Source organism: Dipteris shenzhenensis, chromosome 17 (assembly GCF_047967505.1).
Source record: "Dipteris shenzhenensis isolate YYH24624 ecotype China chromosome 17, Dip_SZ_1.0, whole genome shotgun sequence".
Lineage (NCBI taxonomy): Eukaryota > Viridiplantae > Streptophyta > Polypodiopsida > Gleicheniales > Dipteridaceae > Dipteris > Dipteris shenzhenensis.
Genome location: NC_141612.1, coordinates 51,823,359 through 51,847,203, shown reverse-complemented (window position 1 = coordinate 51,847,203; position 23,845 = coordinate 51,823,359). Strand labels below are relative to the sequence as shown.

At 48.4% G+C, this 23,845-nt stretch overlaps 1 protein-coding gene across 3 annotated transcripts in view; it reads left to right on the top strand.

The window, feature by feature from the left end:
* LOC147892270 (F-box protein SKIP2-like) overlaps positions 1-23,845 on the top strand; it is a 228,241-nt gene that overhangs the window by 131,582 nt on the left and 72,814 nt on the right. For all 3 annotated transcript variants that reach the window (XM_087388682.1, XM_087388683.1, XM_087388681.1), the window contains one exon: positions 12,566-12,697. In XM_087388682.1, the coding sequence (XP_087244808.1) occupies positions 12,566-12,697 (132 nt within the window). The remainder of the gene's footprint in view (positions 1-12,565; positions 12,698-23,845) is intronic.

Here is a 23,845-nt window from a genome sequence, read left to right as displayed (position 1 = left end):
ACTCTGCTTAGTATCTTCCTTGCAAATAACCTCAACAGTTCCGTAGTCTCTTGAAATATTAGAAGTCCCAATCCACTCTCTTTGCATCACATGAACCTTTGTTGTGCATTGAAAAACACTTATCTTCTTTTGGGGAAATCTCCTGCTAATCTTTATCTTTTCCTCTTCATCTTTTTTTGTAGAAAGTCCCCTTTCTTGCTTGACCATATAAAGAGATGGTAGTTGAGAATTTTATGCTCCATAATAAGAAAACAACATAACTGGATATCATAACTGAAATCTTCAGAATGAGATAGAATCATGTCATGGTGGATTAGAACCATATTCATGACTTAGAACTGAGGCTGAACTTTGCATATCAAAGATAGTTGTTTCCTTATAGAATAAAATCTTCAAGCCATGCTTGACTCAAATATATACAAATATATATGCCCTGTTCCTGAAACATTCAAAGGAACAACACAATTTTCTCCTTGTAACAAGATACAAGGGTTAGAAAGATAATTGAGTATCATATGTCTGTAGTCTCTTGAAATATTAGAAGTCCCAATCCACTCTCTTTGCATCACATGAACCTTTGTTGTGCATTGAAAAACACTTATCTTCTTTTGGGGAAATCTCCTGCTAATCTTTATCTTTTCCTCTTCATCTTTTTTTGTAGAAAGTCCCCTTTCTTGCTTGACCATATAAAGAGATGGTAGTTGAGCATTTTATGCTCCATAATAAGAAAACACATAATTGGATATCATAACTGAAATCTTCAGAATGAGATAGAATCATGTTATGGTGGATTAGAACCATATTCATGACTTAGAACTGAGGCTGAACTTTGCATATCAAAGATAGTTGTTCCCTTATAGAATAAATTCTTCAAGCCATGCTTGACTCAAATATAAACAAATATATATGCCATGTTCCTGAAACATTCAAGGGAACAAGACACTTTTCTTCTTGTAACAAGATACAAGGGTTAGAAAGATAAACAAACGTTACAAGCATAAAAGAAATACTTAGCTTTAGATGTTTAATAACATCTTTGAATCACTTTGTCAATGACAAGCCTCCATTGAGAAGTGCTTTTTAGCATATCCATGGCATTCTGACTTCTGTCTTGGCATATCCATGCCATTCTCTTTCTCGGGTTGACAACCCCTCTTTCTCTGGCTTATACAAGTCTTGCCAATTGCAAACACCCGGGGCTCTTGGAAGTTGGACGATGGCCTAGAAAGAGTCGCCCTCTTGTAGATGGCTGCCCATAGGCAACAAGTACGTTTAGTCGGTTATCCGCGTAACTGAACGATGTCCAAAATCTGTCCAATGCGCATATTTGTTCCACGCGCATGAACAGTCGCTTGACATAGAAGCTCAGCGTTCAACCAAAGGATAAACACTGTCATAGCTGCAGGGCTTCTCTTCTCACGACCAATCTGATCTTAGTCGTCATATTCCTATCATGAATGTTGATGCATCGTGGCTAGCTGATTCTAGCTTGTCTTGAACGGAGCTCGGTTGGCTAATCCGTTCCACTAGTGTACAAGTCCCTCCCTTACCAATGTCAAATGACCTACGCAAGAATCTCTTTCGTTGAAGATGCTCTTACTCCTTATTGCAGCAAATCTTCATCGCTCCTTTAACTTGGGATCGTCATCACCATGGAAGGTGATGATGCCATGCTTTGATACCACTGAAACCAAATCCGGAGCTCCAAACTCAATCCTGGGGCTGATGCTAATAAAGGAAGGTGCTGGAAAACAGATCGCAGCAAATATACTCTCTTTTTGCAACAAATCGCACATGCCAAAGTGAAGGGAAGGGGCACTGGATTGACCTTTACTATGCTTGGGGAACACATGCTCTTGCTTTAGGAATATTTTACAACATAGAAGGTGAGCTGGGAGAGAAGGGAAAGAGAAAACACACAGCACTAGGGCCCAAAAATAAGGGCTGGACTCCCTGAAGGTCTTTATTACAATAGAAAATATTTTGTACAACTGGCTCTCGGAAGAGCATGACAATAATTTTCATTCAGTTAATCAAGGACAGCAAGTCCTTCCTCAGCCCATGAAGCATCCAGGATATTTTGGCAAAGGATCAGTTTTTTAGGCAATGGTGGGACAACTCACAGAAGGGCTTGGTATGCCTGGTACATACTTGGGTAGTTTTCAGCTAGGAATGCAGAATTTCTAGCAGCACATGGAGGGAGGAATGCCCCATGCAAATGCCAATATGATGTATGCAAACATAGGGATGCAGCCTGGTATGCAAACAGGGATGCTTGGAATGATGAGTAGCACTTGGAGTATGCCACAGATGCAGGGAATGGGATCTGGAATGGTCAACCCCACCTTGGGCATATGCAATATGGCACAGATATGGGATCCACAATGCCTCTACCATATTTACAGCCCCCTGTTTATGATAAAGTTACTTTTCTCAGAGATTGGAGAGACTCTCCCTTCTTTGCTGAGACTTCTACAGGGTTGAGTTGGCATTTTCAGCCTCAGCCTTGGTTTCTTTCTACCTCATTCCTCTGAGGTGTTTTTTTTACATGCTTAGCATGTTGTATTTTCGCACAGAGCTTGCTCTAGCGAGTTTCTTACTTAATAGAAGTCTCTTTTTTGCCCAAAAAAAAAAAAAAAAAACTCCCAAAGGTAAGCTGAAAGATTATAAGGAGGGAGGGGCAGCTGAGAAGTGTGAAATCTTTAATGGGATGAAAGACAGATTGAAGGCATTATGCTTCAGTCAAAGACAAAGAAACAGTTGGCTGTTTGTTGGACAACCATGATATAGCACCTTGACCAAGGAAAAATGCATATCCCTGTGTGGATCTCCTGGTCTCATGATCTCCGGCATAGTCACTGTCACAGTATCCATGCAACCATGGTGGATGACGTCCTCCGTATTCTATCCCAAACTGTCTTGTACCTCTGATGTATCTCAAGACTCTTTTGACTGCATTCCAGTGAGACTGTTTTGGATTTGCCATAAACTGGACTAGTGAACTTATTGCATAACAACTGGCCGTGTGATAGTCAGATATATAAGAGATCCGATGAGCTGGCTGTAGTATTTGTCATTGATTGTAGGCTGCTATTGTGAATCTTTTGTAAGTTTCAAACTCTGTCGCATAGGAGTGGCTGTAATCTTGCAATCTGCCATACGAAACTTCTACAGGAGACTGTTAACATATTTGAGCTGACTCATGATAGTGCTGTTTGAATCTCTCCAGAACTCAATACCAAGACAATAGTGCATAAGTCCAAGATCTTTTATGTTGAACTCTGCAGATAAGTCTTGTTTTAATTTCTTGATGAAGCTATCCTTGCTTCTGGTCATAATCAGATCATCTACTTACAAAAGTGCAATAGTAATGTCTTCCCCTTGAGAGTATGATTTGCATTGGATTTCATGTATTCCAGATCAACAAAATACTTGTTGATTTTGCTGTACCAACTTTTGGGTGCTTGCTTTAAGCCGTAGAGACTTTTATTGAGATGGCAAACCTTATTCTCCTTTCTTGGTTTAACATAACCTACTAGTTGTTGCATGTAGACTTCCTCGTCTAGGTAACCATTGAGAAATGCATTCTTGACATTGAGCTGGTACACATTCCATCTGCTGAGTGTCGCTAGTGATCTCAAGAACCGTATGGAATCCATCTTTGCTACTGGAGCATAAGTCTCATCATAATCCTGACCATATTTTTGTGCAAATCCTTTTACAACTAGTCCGGCTTTGTATCTTTGAATACTTCCAGCTGGATTGTACTTCGATTTGTATACCCATTTGGATGCTGCTTATTTCAGTGGTCATTTCACAGAGTTTTTCAAAGTACGAAAGGCAGCCACCTTCTTGAAGGGTAACACACTCCAATGGTGGACCAATTTGCTTTTGCAGGGTGAAGCCCCCAACACTTGGGTTGAGTTCAAGCAAATTTTCTCATCTGCTTGGCTCACCACCACTTTTGAAGTGGATATAATGACAGCATGGCATAAGCTGGATGCCGCAAAATGTAAGAACCTCAAGGAGTATTATAAAAAGTTTTGGGAGGCCTTATTGCTGATCAGTTCGTTTAGGACTGTATCAGTGTCTGAGCAGGTAGAAAAGTATTGTTGTGGGCTGCTAAAGGAACTTCGTGACTATTACACCAAGACAAAGGTCTCCAACATGTCTCAGCTGATTGAGAATGCTACTACAGCCTATGCTCTCATGCAAGGGATGACTCTAGGGTTCAAAGGTAAGCAACAGGATGACTCTTTTACGAAAAGGAAATTTTCCAAGACGACCAAAGTCAAGTTTGACGAGGACCCGCGACCTGATAGTAAGCCCAGTACCAGAGAGAGATTGTCTCCTAAGGAACGGCAAGCCCTATTTGAAGCTGAAAAGTGTTTCCTTTGCAAAGAAGAGTGCCATCAGGCCAAAGATTGTCCTAATCGTAAACGGAAACAACCTATGGGAGCACAAGAAGCGAAAAAGGACAGCCACATGCGCTAGGAGATTTGTTTTTCTTTGGTAAAAAGCAGCAATTTTGGTATGAATAATTGTAACAGCCAGAAATTGGAGAGTCTCCTCTTTCTAGGCTGCATTGTTATTTGCAGGATGTTTATATCTTGCTAGTTTTGCATTGTAAATTGCAGGATGGTTCTTCCCTGCTAGTTTTGTTGGTTTTTGTATCAGTCAAAAGATGGAGAGTCTCCTCCTTCTAGGCTGTATGGTAAATTGCAAAATAAGTATTCCTTGACACTGTTGGATTGTTCTTGTTGCCCGGCATGGCTAGAGCAGCGCATCCATGTATCACATGCCTGTTTTGGATGCTCTTGTTGCCCGGCATGGCTCGAGCAGTAAATCCATTTAGTACATGCCAGTTGGTATTTGATTTAACCATGAGGCAAGGATCCAAGTCTAGCATAGATTGGCCGAACCGATTGAGCTTGCAGTGATGCAAGTCTGAAAGGATATTGAGTACCGGGATCTATGTTCCTAGGATCCATTCTTGCCATGTGTGATTGGCTCTAGTTATGGGAGGAGAGTGAACTAGTAGATTTCACTCAGAGTGGTGTAGTCCACTTAGTTGTTGTGCTTTGAGCTGACTTCGGTTGTAGCTCCTTCAGGCTCAACAGAGCGTAGGTTTGGAGCATTGCCTGATGCTCAAGAGGGGGGTAGTTCCTCCACTCCCTTGTCAACAGATAGGCTCCCGGTATCTAGAAGTCGCTTGGTGACATTGCATGTCTCACCCGAGGTATTGTTTGCTGCCAATACATCTGCTACGGGACTTCTTTGATGAGTGTACTAGTCACTCCACACGGATGATGCATTCATATAAAAATGGACTCGCGCACTCCCCTAGACCATATCATCATTGCTGGTTGTTTATGTTTATAGCAGCAAATTGGATAGTTTGTTGTTACAAGAGGAGGTATGTCACAGGGACGTGAAGTTATGAACTGTGACGAACTTTGGCTTAGCCAACTAGCACAGGGGAAGTGACTCTTCCTAGAACTCCCTAGGTGCACACACTAGCGCTAGGGGCAAGGCCAGGTTTCGAGGGGTCATAAAGTTAGGCCCAAGGAAACCAATGTTTCATTGGATAGAAGGGTTAGGATTTTAATGTGAGGGGCAAACCAATGTTTCATTGGTTCTTGTGGGTTAGAGCATTAATGAGGGGACCACGTGGCAGCCCCTCATGCACACTACCCCCCTTCCTCTCCTTCCAAAGCAAAAGGTACGGGCTTTTTGACGTTGCTGGTTTTTCTTTCTTATTTTCATGCATCCCAAGGCTGTTGTACGGACGATTGCACGCACCCCGAGGGAGCTTGGACTTTGGAACTTTGCTGCTCCACCTTTCCTAAGGTGATTGGAGCTGCAAACTCTGTTTTCTGCATGGATTTCGAGGCTGGAACAGTCCCCAAGGCTGGCACACATCTTGAGGAGATCACTTGCAAGCTGTGCGGTCTGTTTTTGCTGCTGTTTGATGCACTTTGGAGCTGGCATGCACTCCGAAGCAGCATCTAGAAGCTGTACGATGGACTTTCTTCCATTTCGAGCTGTTTTCTTCGTTGGTGTCTGTAATTTGCACACATCTCGAGGCCTTGGAGCTGGTGGACTAGCCTTTCCCTCTCCTCTTCTAGCCTCTTCACCAGTGAGCCTTGCTCTTCTCACATTTCTTAGCTCCCAGTTTTCCTTTCTCTCTTCCTTCCCCTCTACTAGCTGCGAGTTCCTCTTGCTAGCCTCCACGCTGGCCTCCACGCTGGATCTGTTGCTCTTGGAGGTGTTCCGGAGCTGGATTGAAGTCAATTGAAGCTGGTTTGAGTTCACTTGTCGCTATCCCTTTCATATTGATTGCATTTGGTGATTTTGGAAGCTTGTTATTGCTCCATTTGTTGTTGGAAGCCCCTCTTGGCCATTCAGGCACTGATTGGGCACCTAGTCAAAGAGGGTGTAATCAAAGGGGTAGTGTGTGGATTATCTTCCTGTATTGTGGTCACTTGTTCAGTCTGAGATCTATGTTGAAGCTTGATCACCCTGAGAGGCTGGTCAGTGGGTTGTGGGATTGCTAGTTCCGGTTGAGTAAGTTGGATGCTTTTTGGAATGCTTGGACACCTTTACAGTTGGTCATGGACAATGGTGAATGCCTTAGCCTTGCCTTGGCACTTGGGTACTAGTGTGTGCACTGGGATGGAATGCACGTTGTAGCCAAAGTTTGGCTTGGACAGTGGAGTTGCCCGTGGGGCAGAGCACAAGGGTGAGCCCTTGTTGTATGTACCAATTTCATTCCTAAAGAAAGAAATAAATACCGGAAGGGGCGCCTTTCAAAGTAATCCTTTTTGTCATTTGTCATTTAGATTTTACTAGTAGTCTTGATTTGCAAATTTGTATTGATGAGAAGTTCATGCTCTCTAGTTTTGGTTATGTCTAGGTTTCTTTCATTCTTTGGGTGTTAAGGTTCGCTTTCAAGGAACAGCTCATGGTTTTCTTACTCAATCAATTATATGAGTTTTCATGTTGAGCTATTAGCAAGTTAGTGCTAGTTAACACGACTCTCGTTTCTATGTTAGAGATTATGGTTCAGACTTTACCATAGTGAAAATTTTATTTTGTTTGGTTTGAAGAGGGTTTGGGTGGTGGTTAAAGGGTTTGGGGCCAGTATGTTGTCTTGTATTTGGTTTCATTGAGCAGGGGCACTCTAGCCTCCATCTAGTTATTTCTCAAATTATTTCTAAGTGGTATTGTTTAGAGTTAAGTGGTTGGAAATGTTGCAATGTGGCTGTGAGTAATGAATATGCAATGCAAGTTATGGTCTACTGCCCTTTAGGAAACTGAAGGCCGCTTACACAATGGGAAATCCATTGTCTCACCTAACAAACATCAAATAAAGTGAACAATATGACCTTGCCTTTTCGAATGAGTGTGTACTTAGATTGCCAAAGTTTGGAGTGAATTAATGGTATGTACGATTAGCTACTGCCTACCTTCAAGTTAACCATTTGAAAGAGATTTGTGCGTGTAGGAAGTGCTTGTTTGAAAGCACTTGTGCATTTTACTTCTTCTCTTGGCACTTGCATTTTGAGATATTTTTCAGATAGGATTGTAAACAGTTGTAAAAGGATTTACATGCCCTCCCCACCAGTTTGTTTAGGGAAAAAAGACACTCTTGCCATGGTCTCCCCTCAAAAGGCACTATATGAATCACCTGTTCTCATCCCCAACCATTGCTTCAATGGCTATTGCGTTTCTCAAACATCCTCATTACACGCCCCTTCACCCCCCCCAGGAAAAGTCTAGCGAGATGTTTCCAAACACAAGCTCTTGCACTTTGATGGGCTAACCATTCTATTTCGTTGCATATTGTGTTGTTTACCTTAGCCTGATAGGTTGTAACTCTTGTATGCTTTCATTTCCAATTGCTGCCTCACCTCCCAAATGAGCCACACTCTTGCCACTTCTCTGTCTAATACATTATCAGCATTCTCATAGACAATGCCTTCGGCAACTAATATGCATGTTAGACTTGCTCCCAAAAATTCAAAAACAAGGTCATGGATGGAGGAGGATACAGCAGTAGCCTCATGGAGGCAAAGAGTAACGGTACTCTTTTATGAGTGTTACCAAAGATAGGGTATGACGGTGTCAACAATAGCAACATCGATGACACTGGTCGACTACAAAGAAGAGAAAAGGTCTTGCAACAAAATTCTCTGCTGAGGAGGAGAAGAGTGTACTTGAATGGTGCTTTGGGGAAACTTGCCTTCAATTTCCTAAAGGGCAGTGAACCATAACTAACTTGCATACTGAAACCAGGCTTCGATAAACAAAAGGGCAGTGATCTTCTTATACTCAATCATAAAGTTCATAAATGGCCACAATGAAAGCTTCAGTCACTTCAATCACTTAGCACAACTTAGAAACAAACTTCAACAATAACGGTGAGGCTAGAATGCCCCTGCTTTATGAAAAGAGTACATAGTGCACACACTGGCCCCAAATGCCTTGGCGCCCCTAATGGTATTTATTTAATGCTTTTGAATGGAAATGCTTTACAATAGGGGTTTAATCCTGCACCGTTTCTCTCTACAAATCCTCTACTTGTCTTCAAGGCATCTAATCCAAGTGCACCACTAGAATTCCCACTGGTAGGAAGGCATACTCAGGCATCCATACCTCTGACAAACTGAGCTCAAGGCAGGCTCAAGGCTATCACATGCATCCACATTATCCTTAGGCCTTCCACAGGAGCACCCTTGCCTCTGGGTGCTTGCTAGAACCTGTAGGAGTCTTGAAAGGACTGCAAACAACAAGCATGCACTGAAAAAAGCTGCAAAACAAGAAAGAACAAGGAAAAACAGAATCGAAACCAATTCCCGCTGTCTGTGGTAGAGGGGTGAGCTCCTTCCTCTCACCTATCCTTTGTCCAAGCTCCCCGCAGGGTGCAGGTGTCTTCCAGCAATCAGGAGAAGAGAGAAATTAAGGTAGAGAGTGGAGGGTGAACAAGAAAGAGTTGTAGAGGAAAGATGGTCCTCCACAGATCTGCCCCGAAATGACTACCTTGGGATTTGTGCCCAAGTCCTGCTAAGAGCACATGCCAAAAGCAGCTAGGAAAGTTCCTCCTACAACGTGCACTGGTCCAGAACAGCTCCAGAAGCCACCACACAGCCAGAAACACTTGCAGAGGCGTAGCAAAATATAACCCTGGGCACCTGTTGGAGACAGCTGTGCATGTCTGTACGGTTTCCGTATAGTCCGTACGAAAATTTTCATGAAGTCGAAAAATGAATTCCGGCACTTCCTAGAGGTATGTACTAGCCTTCGAACAACCAAAACAGGCTTAAAACGGCTGAAAACATGCTTGAAACAGCTCAAACAGCTCAAAAACTGCACAAGAACAACTGAAAACGTCCAGCACCTTTGGGAGAGTGAGGGGAGAGAGATGGAAGGTGGGGGAAGGACATGCATACACATGCATGACAAATGGCACCTCCTTGCCATTTGCCCCTTCATTAAAGTCCTAACCCCCATACCAAGGACAACATTGGTTGTCCTTGGGCCCAACTTTTAGACCCCTCTTTTAAAGCCTTTGCCTTTCCCCTAGGACCTAGTGGTGCACCTAGACTTTGCCCCTAGGAACTTCTAGGAAGTGTGCACTTCCTCTAGCCAGTCCCTCACGGCCAAACCATTACAACACTTAACCATGGTTAACCTCGGGTTAAACATAGGTTGAGTTACACATCACTTTTCACGTCTCCATGATACATACATTTCAATTACAGCCATTAATCATCAATTACAGCCACTACAATACTTAGAAATAGATCCAACAAGGCCCAACACAAAATGAAACAATATTCAGGAGCTAGATTGCCCCTGAGTGCAACACCAGATTGGACTCAGAATTGTTGGTGCCCCTTTCGGTATTTCTTTCATTTATTCAGGAGGCAAACAATACAACAAGGTCACTACCTTGCAATTATCCAGAACCAGCCAACTAAATCTTATCTTGGCAGTCATTCAACAATCTGAAACACAAGTCAATCCCTGGCTTACAAAGGCATCCAGCCTCAATGCATAATTCCATAGCACAAGGCATCCACAATCCAGCACCTATCCAAGTGCACAATCCATGGCCAAACTGGCAACCATAAGCAAAACAAATTCTCTAGCAAGCTGACATCCAATCAGTAAATATTCTCTGACAAGCTGCTCCAGGAATCCACATAAACAAACTAGGCACTGTCCAGCATCAATCTCTTTGGCACAAATAGTTTGCACACAACCCAGAGCTGATTCCAACAACTAACCACATAGCTCGACCCAGGTTATTATCCATGCCAATCCTTTGTTGTCGAGCTGTGGATATTATAGCTAACCAAAATATAGAAGGAGATCCTCCAAGTACAAACTGGTAGTGAATTCGATACAATGAAACCTTATTGTCCAAAGCTGACACACAGCCCTAGACCTAGCAACCAACTTGCAGGTTCAAAGAAAAACATGAAAGAAAGATTCCATCCCGCAAGGGCTGACCGTTGTACTTTGCTTCATTGGCAATTCCACCGTCCAAGCCAATCATTGGCCACAACCTAGCACCCAACTGCCAAGCAAGGCTAAGGCATTTCCTCTATCTGTGCCCCACGGAAAGTGGCAATGCATCAACACTGAGCCCAGCAAATGCTCAAACATCCTCAAGGCATAAGAAATGCAATACACTATCCCTCTAGCACCAACCAGGCATACCCTCTATGAATGGGTATCTGCCTACAGCCTGTAAAGCCCAGAAAGAACTCCAAACAACGAAATGCAAAGCAACAAGCTTCCAAGATAGGAAATGCAAACCAAAAGGAAGTCAGAATATTCATACATGCTGTCCATAGAATAGCGGCAAGCTCTTTCTTTCACCTATCCTCTGTCGATGTCCCCAAGGGTGTAGAAATGACTTCCAACCAAGGGAAAAGAGAGAAAATGACAGATCAGATTCTGGGAGCTGAGAACAGAAAGAAGAGCAAGGTTCACGGGTGCAGAAGCCAGAAACTGGAGAAAAAGGCTAGAACATCAGCAATAGGGCCTCAGGAGGTGCACCAACAGCCCGCAGAGCTTCCAGAAACAACCTTGGGGGGCGTGCTAGTTGCAGAAATCACTGCACAGCAGCAAAAACGAGCCTGGGACTGCGTGCCAGGAGTTCTCAATCAGAGAGGGAGGCTTGGAATGCGTGCCAGCAGCAAAGTCAGGTCCAAAATGCAGCAAAAACAGCTCTGTATGGCATTAAAGGCATCCGTACAGCAGCTTATACAGTCCGTGCAGCAAAGGAGGAGGTCGGTACAGTCATAAATGATCTGTACGGGAGGTTTTGAACTCCGTAGGGACTTCTAGGAAGTTGGTGCTTCCTTTAGGCCAGTTCCTTGCGACCAAAATGTCCACTGGTTTAGTTGCACAATGAAATTCACGTCCCGTGACATTTAGAATGTTGGAGAATGGCCATGGTGTTTGCCTTTCTGAAACGAAGCTCAAGGTTTCAAAATTTGCCAGAATTACAGATGCCATTGAGCATTGAGGAATAGTTGATGAGATGGCTTTTGAAAGCACAACCTATAGCTTATGTTTACTCTCAAGTCATATATGATGAGCACAACTTCCTGGAAGAAGCATCTGAAATGTTGATGCGACACAAATTCAAGGCGGCAAAGATTTATGTGGGAGCGAAGAACTGTCCATGCACTAGCTATGGTCGTACTTGTGGATCCAAATGGCGGCTTACTGTCTTGTGTCGTGTTAATGTTGATGCTTATGCCCTGCCAAGGTACTCTATATTGAAAGGCAAACATGCACTGCAGAATTACATCCAACAATGTGAAGAAGGGGCTGCCTTCTCCATGAAAAAGAAAGTATTGAAAGGCAAACATGCACTGCAGAATTACATCCAACAATGTGAAGAAGGGGCTGCCTTCTCCATGAAAAAGAAAGCATCGCAGTGGTGTGTCTCCATCAAACAATTGACTTATTGTAGTAGATGGACATGGTTCCATGTGAAGCTCAAGGTTATGAAAAGGGAAGGCTTTGTAGGGTGGACATTGTGTCTTTCTAGCATAATGTCCCAATGGTGTGTCTACATCAAGCGAGCAGATGGTCATGTTTCCTATGTCAAGCTCAGGTTACATATAGCTGGATTGTCATCACTGCCAAGAGGAAGGGGCCTCGCAATGAGTTCGTAAGTCAAATGCCATGCAATTAGGAAGCCAATGACGTGATGCTGCTGCAGTCTTGAGCTTACTAGGAAATCCTAAACTCCCTGGTCCATAGAGACGGTTGTTTATTTGGGTTTTTGTTGGTGTGTCTGCAAGCACACATGCACAAGGATAGGTCCGTGCTCGTGTGTGTCCTTTTTCTTCTTTGTTCTTATCTTCATCCTCCACGGATTCTATATTGTAGCAATGCATTATAAAACCTTATAGTCCAAAAACCGCACCTTAGGTTGCCAATGCCTGCTTAACCTAACTTGTACAATATACTGAGTGTTGTTGTATTCATATAGAAGCCTATTGATATACTAATATTAGGCTTCTTATCTTCTATCCAGCTGACAGATGTAGGTTTGAAGGCATTGGAGCAGTGTGGGAACCTTGAGTCAGTGAATGTGGGACAAGCCTCTGGAGTAACTGACGGATCTGTGATATCAATCTGCAATGGCAATCCCCTTTTAAAAATTCTGGTTTGTCATTTCACTTGAACTATTTATGCTCAATTTGGCTACATCTCATTTTAATATTTGGAAATGACAAAATGAGTTCAAAAGATGCTCGCGAGCAGGGAATCCACATATTTCTAATTATATTTTCCGTCTTTGCTTTCTCGATGTCTGCCTTTTTTGAGTAGTTGACTTTGATTACTTCAATTCTCTCAGATCGAGACAAGCATTTACTTTTGGTTACAAAATTCGATGTAGATTGTGTATTTGAGTAGTTAGCATGTGCTTATGGTGAGGTATGTTTTCCCAGTTGACAATTGATAAATCTTGTTTCTTTGGAGAAATTGATTTTAAAATCAAAGGAATTAAAAAACATTGCGGAATTTTGATATTTATGCTCCTATGATTCAGGCTTCTGTTGGGAAGCTAGAATTTTTTCCCAAGGGTTGGAAAGGGATAAGAGATTAGCTTCCATTGGTCATTGCAGATGCACAGGTGAGGGGAATGAAGAGATCAATCAGGATGCTTAACAAAAGGGGCAGGCTAACAAACCAGAGCAATAGGTACCTAGAATTGAAGATGTCCTGACATAACTTTCAATGCTTGCTCAAATGGAGCAAGCTGCCATGTGATTTCTTCAACAAGACAAAGCCCCTCTTATGTGGGACACATTCCCTTCACTTTTGAAGTCTATCCACGTTTCTGTTCTTGTGGTTGGATGGAATGTTTAGTTCGCACTTAGCAAATACGTTGGTCTCTATTAAATCAATGCACCAAAAAATTTACCTTTGTGGTAATGCTGATGCTTGGTGGATCTCAATTCCATGTTCTATTTTTTAGAACATTTCAGAATGTTTTTGTTGAAGTGTTTGTCTGGGAATTAAATGAATGTGAAGAGTTCAGCAACTGCAGACAGGCATGCAGACCTTTGATTGCAATCTTCAAATTTTTGGGGATTATGCTCATGGTTTTCTAGATTTAAGCAGCAAGTATGTCGTTTACTTTCTGGAGTAGTTTGTCACAAGAAACCAGAATAAGGTTCGAAGAAACAAATTCGCATGCTAGGGGATGCCATGAATTTGCTAAGATACTGCACATAAAGGGAAAACAGCTGCATTTTAGTAGTTGGCCACATTCTTTAAGTAAACATAAAGTTAAGAGCCAATGGTTGTACACCATCCAACATACCTTCTTTCAAGGGAGGAAAAGAAGTGACAGTGGAATCAGAAGGGGCTCATAAAGGCAACTCTGAAGTTTTTTGTTGAGTATCTGCAGTAGGAATATTTCGAGAGATTATTATAACAAATGAAACAAGATTGCACATGTACATGCATTAGTGTGCACTCGCGTCGCTCCTGTGAGCTTCCATCCCCATCGCTAGCTACCCCCCCCCCCCCGCCGCGACCACCCCCCGCCCCCTGTCTCTCCATCCTCACCTTCCGCTCGCCATCCCCCTCACCCGCCGCCTCGCTCGCCTCACCCGCCATCCCGCTCACCCGCTACCCATCCCTCCGCCTCGCTAGTCGCCTCCCATCCCCCGCCCCCTGCCTCTCCGCCCTCGCCCCCTCCCCGCCCTCGCTCACCCGCCCCCCTCGCTCACCCGACCCGCCCCTCGCTCACCCGCCTCACTCACTCACCCGACCCCCTCGTTCCCCGCCTCCATCCCGCTCCCCCCCGTCCCCCGCGCCCGACCCCCTCGTTCCCCGCCTCCATCCCGCTCCCCCCCGTCCTCCGCGCCCTCACCCGCCTCTTCGCCTTCCACCCCCCGTTTTTTTTTTTTTTTTTTTCATTTCACTCCGCTCCCCCGCCCTCCAATTCACCCCTCCGCCTCCGCCACATCCCCCCCGCCCTCCCGCGCCACCCGCCTGCCCCGTACCCTTCACCCCGCCCCGCCCGTCCCCCCCCGTTCACCCACCTCGCTTCGCCCGCCCCTCTGCTTCACTTCCCCACCCCGCCTCCACCCTCCGCCTCCGCCACCATCCCTTCCATACCCAGGCGCCATCCTCCCGCTTCGTCTCCCCTTTTGGGGTGGCAGCCTGTTCTTCATCGGAAGCTTGCAGTTAGTCTTGGCGGTATGGTGGCCCCATGCCCGGATCCGGAGGCCCAGTCGGACCCTCCCTCTCCAAATGCCTACCGCGTTATCCTGACAGAGCAACAATCATCCCGTGTGCAGGAGGTTGCCACTGACTTTGCCCGTACCTCTGTTTACGGTAGAGTCATTGGACACTCTCCCTCCAGAGCAGCCATCAGGGACTGGCTCCAGTCCACTCTCCTGCTAGAGGATGGCCATATTGAGGAGGTGGCCCTTATGGGTAGGGGCATCTTCTGGCTCAAACTCTCCAATGAGAAAGCTGCGAGCAACCTGATTGCCGGTTCCCCCACATCGGTGGATGGAAAGATTATCATGATAGTCCCGTGGTACCGTGGATTCAGCGCAGCAGATTTTGATGTTCGGTTCCGTATACCTCGCCACCCAGTGACACTAGTTTTTCCAGGGCTTGCTGCTGAGCTGCGGCCAATTGTCAGGGACTTGGGCTCCCATTTTGGATGGGTTATGCACGACACCTTCGCCGATGCGGTGACCACGGCAGGAGCTCCCCGTGTCCGAGTGGCTGTGGCAGACCCTGCGACCCTCCCTGCAGTGATCGAGATTGTGACAGATGCCGGCAGCATCACCCAGAGCATGATAGTCACCGGACAGCCAGGTCAGTGCCTGAGGTGCCATGGCTTTGGGCACTTGGCGGCTGCGTGCCCACGCTTCGCCAGTTCATCTCGACCCCCCCGCCCCCGCCTCCTCCGCCCCCGCCCCCCCCCCTGGACAGTCACGTCAGGAGGAGCCGAGGCAGGCGGAGCCCGGTCCAGAGTTAGTGGGTGGCTGGACCGAGGTTAGAAGGAAAAGAGGAAGGAACAAGAAGATCTCGGATAAAGGCAAGGAGGCAGAGGTTACCCTTCCGGCAGCAGCACCCCAGAGACCTGACAGGAAGCCGCCCCAGGGACCTGGGAGAGCTTCTTCGTCGACGACAGGCCGCCCGTCACAGCCTCAGATCCCCCCCTCTCCCACTCCCCCGCCCCTTTCCACTCAGCCCCAGTCCCCTCCCCAGTTTCCCCTCCCTTCGCCCGGCCCGCAGCCTCAGCCTCCGTCTTTTCCTCCTCAGTGTCCTTCTCCTCCCTCTCAGCCCCAGCTCCAGAGGAGTCTCCATCCCCCCCCTCCCTCCGCCCCCCTCGACTCCTCTACAGTGTTAGCTGCACCCTCGGCTTCCCAGTCGAGGGCAGCCCCCGATCCGCCTCCTCCACCTGCTCCGCCAGTCGCCTCCGTGGAGCTCGAGTCGCCTGCCCCTCAGCCTCCTCCCCCTCCCCCCCCGCTTGCAGGACACCCGGAGTCTACACCACCACCGGAGCAGGCTTCCATGGCCGCTAGTCCCTCAGTGGCAGACTCTGATGGGTCTCAGCTTCAGGAGAGAGCGCTTCCTCGAGACTTTTACAGATCAGGCCCCTAGGACTACTTGGACGTGGCCGACCTTGGGACCTTCCCGGCTTATCTCGACATCAGCATCTTCTTGCTCCGCAAAGGGGCGGATGGGAAGATTGTCGCCTTGGCCCCTAGGGATGGCCCTAGCTTCGCCTTCACGTTCCTCAGCGATGGCACCGAGACCTGGACAGACGACACGGTTTGGGAGGCGCTCAGAGAGCAGACACACGCCCAGGTTTGTTCCTGGATAGGCTCGTCCGGTGGGCAGCTTCTCGAGACTCAGTGGTCCGAGGGCGATGTGCGCTTGCGGTGGCGCTGCGCCGCCAAACGCTTCCGACTGATTGTGATCCTCAGACCTGCCCCGTCATGGCCTCTCCCCCAGGATGTCAGAGCTTGGTCCCATCAGAAACTCCGCACCTTCTATGGGATGACCACTTCAGAGATCTCGAGCTGGCTCGAGAAAGCATTTGTTCACGGCACCAAAGGCCTCTCGCCTTTGTTGAAGGTGTTTAAGGACGGGCAGGACGATCCCGTCTCCCCCTCCAAACCTTCTCATAAGCGGCAGCGCCTCCATTCCGACATGCCTGCTTCTTCATCGACTTCGACCGCGAGCAGACAGTTGTTCGCAGCCCCCCATCCCTCGCCATGAGCCTACACCTCGTATCCTGGAATGTGAACGGGTTTCACTCTTCTGGCACCCGTGGTCCCAGGAAGCTCATTTTGCGGCAGGAACTTCAGCCTGCAGTGATTGGTCGTTTGGATGTACTTCTGCTCCAGGAGCACAAGCTCTCTGCGGCTCATTCCCGTAGCTGCGGGAAGGTTCTCCCTGGACGTTCCTACACTTACTGGGAGCCCTCGATCGGCGCACAGGGGAGGAGTGGGGGTGTCTGTACCTCCGTGTGCGAGCAGTTAGCCCAGGCAGTTTTCGGTCATGGCACGTTGATCCCAGGCCGAGCCCTTTGGGTAGGCCTGGATTTGGAGGGATCCAAAATTGGAATACTCAATATCTACGCTCCTACAGACCTCCGATGCAGAGCCACTTTCTGGAGGACACTTACAGGGATTCTTCCAGTCATGGATTCCTGGATTGTTGGAGGTGACTTCAACAATCTGGAGTCATTGGAGGACCAGCAGGGCAGAGGTCCGGAGTTTACAGGTATGGCTCAGGCAGAGCAGTCAGCTTGGGACTCCTTCATCTTCGCGACAGGAGGTAGGGACAGCTGGAGAGACCCGTCCTTCCGGCGTTGGCACGGGAGCCTGGACTTCTCTTGGGGCTTCCGCAGGGAAGGAGGCAGACTCCTGGAGAGGCTTGATAGATTCTATGTCAGTGATTGGGCCATCAGTAGAGGCGGTCAGGCGGGTATAGTTCCAGGGACGACACTTTCCGACCATGCGCCGGTACTCCTCTCATTAGATTCGGCAGCCCAGACCCTCCCCCCCCGGTCATGCAGGATTCCCGATTCTATTTTCTCGAGGGAGGACGTGCGTAGTTGTATTTGCAGTCTTTGGGACAGAGATTGGGGGGAGTGTACGGATTTGGTGGACTCAGTTGCGCAGGCTCTGCAGGAGTCCAGCCAGATCTGCCAGCTAGCAGCCCTACAGGTTCGTCAGGAGTGGTGGAGTAGAGAGAGAGCTCTTCGGAGGGACCTCGCATCCATTCAGCGACTCCAGCAGGCTTCCCCGGGCTCGGAGGAGCTTCGGATCCAGGCCCTTCGAGCCAGAGCCCTCCTGGAGGAGACACTCCAGCGCCGCTCAGAGTTTTCCTATCACGCCTCTCTCTCCTTCTGGGCCCGGAAGGGTGATCGGATGTGCAGAGAGTTCTTCAGGACGCATGGCCAGAGAGCTGCAGGTGATCAGCTTCGGAGTCTCAGGACAGCGGATGGTCACATCGTTACGGATTCGGGGGAGGTCCTGGGGTTGGCCACTGACTTCTACAGGACCCTCTTCCAGCAGGAGCCGCTTGCCCCTCGTGCTAGTCGTGCCCGTGAGGAGGTGTGGAGGCACATTCCATCCCTGGTCCGGCCTAGCATGCAGGCGATGTTGTTGGCGCCGTTTACCTCGGATGAGATGCTGGAGGCCTTGATGGCTATCGACGGACAGAAATGCCCAGGAGAGGATGGGCTTCCCCGAGCTTTCTTCATTTCCTTCTGGGACCAGATCCATCAGCCCCTCCTCGCAGCTCTGCAGGGGATTTTCAGCAGCGGTTTGATGCCAGAGAGCCTCTCTTCGGGTCTGATTTGCCTCATCCCGAAGGGAGGAGATAGACAGGAGATCCGCCAGTGGCGTCCGATCACTCTCCTTACTACCGCCTACAAAATCCTCGCTAAGATGATCAGTGCCAGAGTTCGGCCTCTACTCCCAGACCTCATTCATGACACTCAGACAGGCTTTGTCCAGGATCGCAGTATCTTGGATAATGTCTTCACCTTTTCAGAGGCGGCGGAGTGGGCTCAGCACAGTGGATCACACCTTGCCATTCTACTTCTCGACTTTGAGAAGGCCTACGATCGCGTGGACTGGGCCTTTTTGGAGGGGACTCTGGAGCGGCTAGGTTTCCCCGCAGGATGGATTCAGGGTATCTCAGCTTTGTACAGGACAGCGTCTAGCAGGGTCATCATTGGAGGCAGGATGGGTGAGCGCTTTAGCCTGGAGAGATCAGTGCGTCAGGGTTGCCCCCTTGCTCCTTACCTGTTTCTTTTCTTCGCCGAGGCCATGACTTACTACCTTCGGGCGAGGTCTACCGGGATCCGGGGGGTTCGCCTTCCACTTCGGGAGGACACGGAGCTTCTGGACTCGGAGTACGCAGATGATACAGCCCTTTATGTCCAGGATGATGAGAGGATGCTAGAGAGGGTGCGGATGGCCTTGGAGGTCTTCTGCTCGGCCGCTGGTGCGAAAATCAACTGGAACAAGTCAGTTGGTTTTCTCACAGACCCTGGGGCGTGTTCTCAGTGGGGGCGATTTCTGGGTTTCAGATGGATTCCACGAGGACAGACAGCTAGATACCTTGGCTTCCAGGTTGGCCTAGACATCACGCCAGCTCAGCAGTTTCTCCCGGTGCTAGACTCCATCCGACGGAAGCTGGCTTTCTGGAGTACTGCTAAGCTGTCTCTTGCAGGTCGTGCCCTGGTAGTTAACCAGGTCCTTCTAGCCACGGCTTGGTATGTGGCTTCATGCTGGTGCTTCTCGAGATCCAGCGTGGCACAGCTCAGGAGGTTGGTTCGGAACTTCCTTTGGTCTGGGGAGGATGGTCTTAGAGATACCAGAGCCAGGGTTGCTTGGCAGACAGTCATTCTTCCGCAGGCAGAGGGTGGCCTGGGGGTTATCGATCCAGAGCTTCAGAGTCAGGCCTTGTTAGGCAAGCTTGTCATCCGCGGTTTGACCCCGGGGGGGCAGACGTGGAAGATGTTGCTTCAGCAGGGAATAGGCTCTTGTGTCCCGCGCCGAGGTGGAGAGTGGCCACCGTCCCTCAGGTGGATCTTCACTTCTGCCCCGCTCACTCAGCCCCGTTCTCCACTCGTTCGTAGCCTCCTCATGGTGTGGAGGCGGCTTTGTCTCAGTCTCATACAGTCCCAGCCCAGCTGTCAGGAGGAGATCGATCGCCAGCCGCTCGTCTGGAATGGGCAGGTCAGAGACGCCGAGGGCCTTCAGTTGGGGGAGAGATCACATATCAGGTGGGACGGCTGGATGAGGGGGCCAGCCCGGTCCCTTCGGGTTTGGAGGGATACGTACAGACATCTGGAGATGACCGATCTTGCAGTCGCAGCTGGAGGTGCACGTGGAGTCCAGGCGAGACGCACGGAGATTGACGGAGCGATCCCAGCCACTTGGTTGGCTCCACCTGAGCCTCAGGTCCTCATGCCTGGAGACACCCGTTGGCTGGGACAGTTCACCCCCCGTGGCATCCCACTGGTGGTCGCAGGACGTTTGGATGACTCCTCTATCGCCTTCTTCGCGGTTTCAGGGGATGGACGACTCAGGAGAGAGGATGCGCTCATCGACCCCCTACTCCCGTGGCAGAGGGTTAGGGTCGTAGGCCTTCTGGGGAAGGTCTGGCGCACCGACCCTAGTATCGAGCAGGACCAGTTGCAGCTTTGGCGTCTTTGGCTATGGGAGGGGCGGGCCTTGTCAGAGCTTGAGTGGGACCCAGGAGAGTGGTGGTGGCCAGAGATTGTGACAGGACAGGGGCTGACTTCCTTCTTCGCTTACAGCACGACTCTGGGCAGGCGAGTTCTTGGGAGGATGCAGAGCCGCCCCCCCACCCAGCGACCTAGCTGGTACGCACAGGGTATTTCCAGGTTCTTTTTGCAGGCATTTTGGAAGGCCTTGTGGGAGAGCTGGCGGCCGCGGAAGATCTCATACTTCCTGTGGCTTCTTGCCCACAAAGGTCTTCCAGTGGGGAGCTGGTTGAGGCAGATAGGCCAGGACGGTTGCTGTCAGATTTGCCATGCGGACGAGGAGTCACCAAAACATTGCCTGTGGAGCTGCACGCGCGCCCAGGAAGTGTGGAGGTGGACCTTCGGGCTTCTTACCCGCGCAGCACCAGAGCTAGGAGTGATCACTTGGGGCGCGTTCTGTTGGTGCAGCACCGCACCTGGTCTTCATCACTTGTTCGAGGCATGCCAGCAGGACCCCACCTTCCTTATCACACAGGGGACGTGGGGGCCGCTCGAGGGTATCCCACAGCACCTAGCAGAGGCTGTTACAGGAGTTCGGGAGAGCCAGCCAGTCTGGGAGATTATCAGCAGCATTACAGGATGGCACATCTGGACCTCGCGCTGCGCGCAGATCCTCGGTGGCACTTCCTTATCGATTGCCCAGATCATGGCGGAGATTTGGAGTGAGATTATTCATACCCTCAGAGGCCAGTGGGACCAGATTCAGGGAGACTCCCGGGCTGGTCAGGAGAAGCGGAGACGCTTCCTCCAGGCTTGGGACACACAGAGCCTCTTCTTCGAGCAGACTACGCAGGGCCTTCGGTGGCACTACTCACCACCCCGATGGCTGTTCATTCACACTCAGCATATCCCTCCGTGAGAGTATGATTTATTATGCTACCTTTTAGGGCTGCGTCCGGTTTGTGAACGCAGCCCGTCAGCTATAAGCTGACCTCTTGTATTTTGTTCTCGAAGTAATATAATAAGCACTGCTTTTTCGGAAAAAAAAAAAAAAAAAAAGATTGCACATGTACCTGAAGTGGCTTCCTGCATGCAAAAGGCACCTATTTCTAGAAAAGAAATTCACGCTTGGAAGGTTCTTGTGAAGGTTTTTCTTTCATCCTGTATCACTAACAATTGATTCAGATGTGAGGAGAAGTCATGGGACAACAAGGCCATGACTGTGTAACGGTAGATGCATGAATGACCTCATTAATTCATCCTGGGTACGGCAATTCAGTCTACTAATGGCAAGTAGCAGCCATTAAATGTTGTAGGGCTGAGGATACTTTGGATGCTTGGGATGATATCTGAGGTGGGGGGCTTGTACTCTTCGAGAGGTATCACCAATAGCCTCAAGACAATGGTGTGACAAGATTTTGTTCCTATGGGTGATTCCCTACTTCCTTACTTACTGTGTGTCTCTGTAGTCCAAATGGAAGAAAGGTGTTGCAACGGGTGCAATTGTACAAGGGGTGCTGTGGTGCAAGTGTACAAGAGGTGCAGTGGCTAGAGTGTTCACAAGGATGAAGAGGTTCTTGATAAGTGTGGTGAAGGAAGAGTGCACACAAACTGCTACACTGCACACCAATAACAAAAGAATATTCCATTAACAATGATAAGCCAATATGTAGCTGAAACAACATTCACCATGAACTCCCATAACTCCCAAAACGATGCTTACGGAGGCAAGCTTGTAGCTCTAGCCTCTTTTGTCACGGGGACGTGAAAAGTGATGTTAAGTTTAATGTAACTCAACCCGGGGTTAATCATGGTTAATTCTAGTAATAGTTTGGCTGTGAGGGATTGGCTAGAGGAAGTGCAGACTTCCTAGAACTCCCTAGGGGCAATTTCTAAGTGCACCCCTAGGGGCAAGGCATAGGCATTTAAGAGAGGTTCTAAAGTTGGGCCCAAGGACAATCAACGTTGTAAAGTTGGGCCCAAGGACAATCAACGTTGTCCTAGGTATGGGGGTTAGGACTTTAATGAAGGGCCAAGTGGCATGCATGCAAATACATGTGCTCCTACCACCTACCATCTCTCCCCCTCACCCTCTTGGAGCATTCCCATCTTGCAACGGTTACCTCTGCCGATTTTCGAAGCATCTTCTTGGTCCTGCTTCCTTTTCCTGCGCATGCACACGCTTTTTGCTGCTCTTGTTTCCATCTCTACTCTTGCGCACAATCCGAGGTGCATTGATTGCTGTACGGACTGTTGCAGCAAATCTTGAGGAGCATTGATTGCTGTACGGCCCTTGTGCGGCTGCTGTATGGACTTTTGGCACGTGTTCTGAGACATGTACGCACTTTGAGGGGGTTTTGGCATGTGTTTGGAGGCTAGCACGCTTCTTGAGGCGGACATTTTGAAGATCTGAGGCAGACACTTTGGGGCAGATTTGTGGACCATAGCCTCTCTAGCTATTTTCTTGCCTTCCTTCCACCTTCTATTTGTTCTCTCTCTCTTTTCCAGGAGGCCGGAAGACACATGCACCCTGCAGGGAGCCTCGCCAAGGGGTAGGCGCCGAGGACTGAGCTCGCCCCTCTGCCACAGACAACGGGTATTTGGTTATTGTCTTCCATTTGATTGTTATTTGTTATTTTGAGGTTTGTTGTGTATCTCGTGTTTGGAGTCCTTTTTGGTCCCCACAGGCTCAAGCAAGCACTCAGAAGCAAAGGGTGTGCCTAGGGAAAGGCCAGAGGGCCAGTGTAATGCATGTGAAAGCCTTGAGGCTGCTTTGAGCAGAGTTTGCTAGTGGTTTGGATGCTTGGATGCCTTTCAGTTGGGCCAGGTCAAAAGTGGATGCCAAAGATTGCCTTGCTAGTTCGATTCTAGTGGTGCAACGTGGAATAGATGCCCAGAGGATAGTGATGTGCACAGCCCCAAGAGAAATCTTAGAAAATGGTGGCAATCTAAAATTCCAAACAAATCTATCAAAACTGCACAATTTCTAGGAGCAAAATGCGTGCTGAAGATGACAAGCCTCCATGGCTTTCCTTTGGCATTCCAGAAGGGCCTTTTGTTCTAGAAGAGGGCATCCCATGCTTGTAACTAATGTTGCAAATCTTGGCAATCATGTGTGCGTGCTACCCATATTGTACAATAGTGCCCATCTATGCAAAGGATTCATCCACCAGTTGGGAGACCACATGCAATGAGCACTTGGCCCATGCAGACCTATCTACATACCACATCCTATATGCCTCTTTCAAATCTCCCTGAACTCTCGAAAATTTGACTTTCTGAAGAGGATGGAGATGCTGATGAGGATGATGCATGTGAAGTGAATGTTGCTAGGGGTGGTGAAGACATAGGTGTGAGTGGTGCAAACCACTGTTACGCTGAAACGCGTTTCAGAGCCCAGCCAGGCCTGAAACGCCGTTTCAGAGACGAGGCATTTCCTGAAACGCGTTTCAGGGCCCGAAACGTTTCGGGACCCTGAAACGGCTGGCTGAAACGTTTCAGCCAGCCTGAAACGCGTTTCAGCAACCTGAAACGCGGCGTTTCAGACAACAAATGCTGCCAGGTCTCCAATGTCTTGCGAGATGC